The 6000-nt window shown below is 27.1% G+C and overlaps 1 protein-coding gene across 1 annotated transcript; it reads right to left on the bottom strand.

The window, feature by feature from the left end:
* Positions 1-291: 291 nt before the first annotated feature.
* Positions 292-1749, bottom strand: LOC124946000 (protein BIG GRAIN 1-like B). The gene has a single exon (XM_047486548.1). It carries the CDS (start codon positions 1557-1559, stop codon positions 414-416), a length of 1146 nt encoding a protein of 381 aa, XP_047342504.1. The 5' UTR covers positions 1560-1749; the 3' UTR covers positions 292-413.
* Positions 1750-6000: the final 4251 nt, after the last annotated feature.

The following is a 6000-nucleotide window of genomic DNA, read 5'->3' as shown; positions in this document are numbered from 1 at the left end:
ATGTTAGTTCACATCAATTATTATAGAAATAGTGACATTTGATATATCAAACCTTCTTTTAGCAAGACTATGAGATAATTCATTGATGGGTAATAAGATTTGTATCAGACAATTTAATTGAGAATCGAACCCGTGAATTTTGATATGTTAGATGATTTCTGTAATGAGTATTAAGATTTGTATCGAATTCTATCATTTATTCGTTCACATAGTTTGGATTTAGCATAGAATTTTGTTAGGGTTACATTCTTTTGATCATTTGACTAGCATACCTTAAATACATTTACAAAAAAAAAAACAAGAAAAACTTAGTAGAAGAAGAACACAAAAGACTTAAATTTCTTGTTAAGGTAAACCCCCACACCAATACTTATAAACTAAAAGATGAAATTAAACAACAGCTAATTAATTAATTAAGCAATCAAGCCATTAGCAATGGCTCGATTAGTATGAACATGGGTTGTTTCATACACAGGCAATTCTTTGCAATATCTATCGATGATTCCATTTCCAATTGATGAAAGATTATCAAGTTCAAAAAGATCCGAGCTTGCGTAGCTTGCAGCATCATCATCATCTTCTTCTTCATGATCTTCAATACCCATTTCAACATCTTCATGGCTCATCTTATGATTATATTGATGTTGATGATGATACATCTTTTCCATTATTTGAATCTTGACTTCATTTTTTATGGTGTTTTTCGGAATATTTACGTTGTTGTTGCTGTTATTGTACGAGGATTTTTGTCGGGAATAAGGTTGATAATCATCGTCGACATTGAATCGTACAGATCTCTTAGCTGTTTTCGATGATCCTGTACTTAAACATGATCGAGAGAATGATGAAGCCGATGAACAAGTTGAAGCATGCCCGGATTTTGATTCAGTCGCCGTCGCCGTCGCCGGCGTGTTCTCGTCGGATTTTGATTTATTTGCAGTGAAGAGAGAGTTAAGAAAACTTGCCAGACGACCTCCGGGAGAGATTGGTTGTTTCTTCGCCTTTTTTAAATCGTTAAAGATCTTCATAACCGCCTTTGATTTACTATCATGGGTTTTGTTTGATTTTCTCTGTTTCTGAAATTCCTCAGTTTTACTCGCCGTCGCCGGCATCGTCCTCAATGGATTTAGCTTCATCGTCGGAGGAGGATATCCGTAGATCGACTCTGTTTCCGACGAAGAGAATCCACCGCCGGAGCTTGAATCGGAAGAGCTAGAGCTTGAATGAGTTAACCCCCATGGATTCCGATCAAAATCCGGCACAGATCTCCGGCGAATAACGATTTTCTCAGTCTGGGTTACCTTCTTCTTCTCCATCCATTTCTCGATGAGACGAGAACGACGATGTTTCGCCATAACCTCATCTTCGTATTCAAAACCAGAGCAAGTCTGTTTCTTGGTTTCTCTGTAAACCATCGTGTGTTCTCCGGCGCCTGCGCCGTGGGTATCGTCGTCAATTGAACGGTAAATGGCGTCGAGTAATGTGGATGAGAAAGTGGAGGGGTTTTGTGGGTATCGATTATCTTTGAGTTTGAGAGATTTGTATTGTTTATGATCCATGGATGGATGGATGGATTGAGGTTTTTATATAGAATGGTTGGTTTTTGAGAGATTAGGGTTTGAAGGGAGGGGGGGAGATTAAAGGAAACTGTCATGCGAAGTACTGTTTGGAGAGCTTTAAAAGGACGATAATGGTGGTTTTTGATGGGTAGAGAGAGAGAGACATTGTCAGATTTTGGTAATGAAAGCTTAAACCCACGCTTCAGAGAGAGCTTTTATAATAACAGAGAAAGGAGATTAACAACTTAAACATATTACAACGCGTGTGGGGAAAGGTGATTAGTGCCCTGCCTTCATTTACAATTTCTTTATTTTAATTAACAAAAACTATAATCACACACACTGTGTGAGTCTTTTTTTTTTTTTCGGTGAAAATCGAACTCGTAACAATTTAGTCTCTACTTTAGTTCGGTTATTAAAATAAACTCTAAATTCGTATCTTAAATGGTTCAATTTTATAGTTTAATTTAGTTTGGATTTTATTAGTTAATTTATTTGAATGGATATAATCACATACGACAAATCCAGGAATTCGAATTTAGATGGTCTTAAAAAAAATTGGGGTATGTTTACAAAAATAACGATAAAATTGTCATTTTTTAAATAAAAATAAAAATAAATAACATATAAAGTAAAAATAAAAAAATTATAAGATAATGTCACATTTGTTCTGTAATACGAGGTGGCTTTAGTCCACCAAACCCCTACAAAGATAAGCCCTAACTATATTTTAAAATGTTTAATGTTTGATTGATAATGTTATTTGATTTAGTTTCTTTTAATTTATTTACCAAAATTGTTAAAAACAATTCAATTTATGCATTAGAAGAGTTCGAATATTTAATGATCATAATTGTTTGATGCTTATTATTATGACGTTCATGGATTCGTCGCGGAAAACTATTGGAGTCTGTTAGAAATTAATTCTAATATTTGAGTATGTACAAGTTCGAAAACATGTGTTTGTATTTTTATTTTATTTTTATGTTTTATGGTTTTTTTAATTAAAAAAAAAACTAGTCTAGCACCATAAAACCATCTTACTCCAATTTCATTCAAAGCGCTGCTAGTGAAAATCGAACAAGTTAATCTTTTGATCTCTATGTTAGACCCTTCCCATTGGTGTGACTTTTTATTTTTATTTTGTAATGTCATATTTTATCTATATTTTTATCGACTACCATCTATCTTTGTCTCCTAATACAAGACATTGTAATAAACTTAAATAGTAACATCTCACCCATCAAACCACTAATTATATATCTAGTGTGAAATGTTAAAATAATATGAATTAAAAAAAGTGAGTGAGTGAGGGAGAATTGAATGAATATTTTATCTCTTAAAGAACATTTATACTTTTGTATTTAGTAAATTAAACAGTTATTTAATTTTAATTAACTTATATATATTTGCTAAAATTAAGTAATTGAGGTAAGCAAATAAACTTATAAAACGATTATATCTTGTAAATGAATAAATAAGTAGGAAACAATGTGAAAGTGAAAATTGCCTATGTAGTAGAAAAACCTTAATTTGGGACAAATAAATAATAACATATAAATGATAATTTTAAATAAAGAAATTAGCTGAGACTGCCAGCTTGGCAATGATGACGTGGTATATATTATTGTTTCATCCATCCTTCTCACACGCGCATCAATGAATTAGATAATAATATTTTTTTAAAGTTAATTAATAATGCTTATTATGAATTTTATTATTTTAACAATAATATGTTTCCTTTAAGATAACAATAATATAAAGATGGATATTGATCCCATCAATAATAATAATAATAAAGTAATACTTTTTTTTAATTAGAAAAATTAGAACACCCCACATTCTAATTATCTTTTACTTTAATTTAAATTATTATTTTAAAAGAATTGAATTATATGTGACATTTAATAACTTTAACTATTTTGATAAATTCTTTTTTTGATTGGTCTAAGTGGATGAAGAAAATTATTATAATGATAAAGTAATTAAATATTTTTTGTTAGATTAAAATATTTTTTGTTTTTAAAATTTATAGAGTTAAGACTTTTTATTGATATAATTTTTTTTTTTTAATTTAGAAATTTTTAGTGTGAAATTTGGTCTCTTAAATAAAATTAGTTAAATTATTCTATTATATAATATTTAGAAAACTTATATTTAGATAATGATAATTCAAAAGCTATCCATACTTAGCATTTGAGATGTTTGTACTTAACTTTTTTTATATAAATATTATATATATATATATATACTTCTATTTAATTGTGTATTCATCATTATAAATATTAAATATTTTCTTAAATATAACTAACAAAGCTAGTTATAATAGAAAATGTAGAATAAGACAATTGTGTACAGAAATTAAATATTAGATAAATTAAATGTAATTTTTTTTCAGAAGGAAAAACTAATAAGAATATATATGTTATTAAAATTTGTGACTAGGTTGCTAACACGGTTCATAATATGTTATTTTGCATGTAAATGTGTTTGACTCATTAAAATTATGATTTGTAACTTTATTTTAATAAAAAAAAATATTTGTCTAGAATTTTAGAATATTTTTGCTTTATTTAATAAAAAAAATATTTTATGTGTTCATAGTATTTATTTGTTTTTTATTTAATAAAAGATTAATTTTTTATAAAATGAAAACAAAACAATCATGATGAGATCACAATGATACAAACTATAACATTTATTATACATAAGTATATCTTTATATAACATTTTAATATAAGAGTTATTAATAAAAAAAATCAAACAATCATCACAAAAGTAAATAATTATATCCTCTCTTGGAAATAAATATCCTAATGATCAAATTGATAGTAATTTAGCAAATGTTTATCAAACTAGTCGTCAATCATTTATTAAATTACTTAATTCATTTAAGATGATTTTTTTATCATCTTCTAATTTCTTTATTGAAATTTGATTTATCAAGCTTATTATCATTTTTGTATTTGTTATTGCTCATTAATCATCTTATCGATTCCTCTCAAGGTACGTAGCATCATCGATAACTTAAAAAAACGGCGACACAAAATTAACTTCTCAAGAAGACAACTCTCCCACTCGAAAAACCCTAGTTAGGATGATCATCTTTAATTTCCTATTTAATTAACCTAATAATAATAATAATACCTATATCTAGCTAGCTAGAAGATCAGATAACCCAACGCACGCAGGCATAAGAGCATCAGCAGCGCCCCATATCCGGTCAACTATTGGTCAAATCGGAAAAAAAACGCCCTAAACAAGACAATTGTCATCCTTATCCATAAATATTATATAGTAGATAGTTAGAATCCCAGATAAACTCGACAATTCTTTAGTCAAGATAATCATTTACAATTTAAAATAAATTATAGTGTTTTATTTCTAACTAGTTGGATTATTTTATAATGGTCGTATGTAAGTGCAGGAGTTATGATTTTTTTATTTCAGGAAGTTAGTAAGATCAAACTTTTATTTAGTACATTTTATTGAAAATGAAATTCTAGACATTTAGTCTCTTAGACAAAAGATTTTTATAAATTTGAGAACTTTAATATCATTTTATACAAAAATTAGTATTTATTTTTATTCAATACAATTTAATTAACAGGATTAAGACGAAGGCTCTTAATTTAAAAAGATAGAAAAAAGAAAGATTAAGTTAATGATTAATGATGATAGTGTTTTTAGGGAGATTATATTAAGATTTTTTTAATCCAAATAAAAGAAAAGGCAATGAAATCGTGCGTGGAAGATTACTTTTTTTTTTCTCCATTCCAAAACCTCACACTCTACATGGATCACTACATTTAAAAAGTCTTAATTAATTTACAATTTCATTCTAAATTATAATATTTTATCTATTTAATATTATAATTAATGTCTTAAAATTTTGAGTTTATTCATAAAATCTTACAATCATATAGAAAGTTAAGAAATTTAATTTTAAGTAAATTCTTATCATTTTAAATTATGATCGAATGGTGTCATTTACCTATATTATTAATCTTATATTTAAATATTTTTTTAAAATTATTAATATATATAATAATATATATCTAACATTTTTTAAATTAATTTTGTACAATTTCAAGTAAATCTTGAGTTTACACAATTCTTTTTGTTAACTCTCAATTTTGACTATCTTATATGTAACTCTTTACTTCAACCTACATTTTTAATGAAAAATGAGAATAAAATTTTATATTAAAAATATGAATGTATAATTTTTTAAGTTTATTTGACAGTTAGATCACTCATTTTCAACACATTCAAAATTGCACCTTTAAGCTAGATTTGGAAAAAAATAAATGATTACTTTTGTTTCAAAATTACTCTCTAATCAAGTATACCAAACTAATTTTGAAACATGGTATGGTTAGATCCATTTTGAGTGAAAGACAAGATCCATGAAGAGAATCAATTAATTACTTTTTGGGAC

The sequence above is a fragment of the Impatiens glandulifera genome, chromosome 7 (genome assembly GCF_907164915.1).
Source record: "Impatiens glandulifera chromosome 7, dImpGla2.1, whole genome shotgun sequence".
Taxonomy (NCBI): domain Eukaryota; kingdom Viridiplantae; phylum Streptophyta; class Magnoliopsida; order Ericales; family Balsaminaceae; genus Impatiens; species Impatiens glandulifera.
This window is presented reverse-complemented; position numbering and strand designations above follow the sequence as displayed.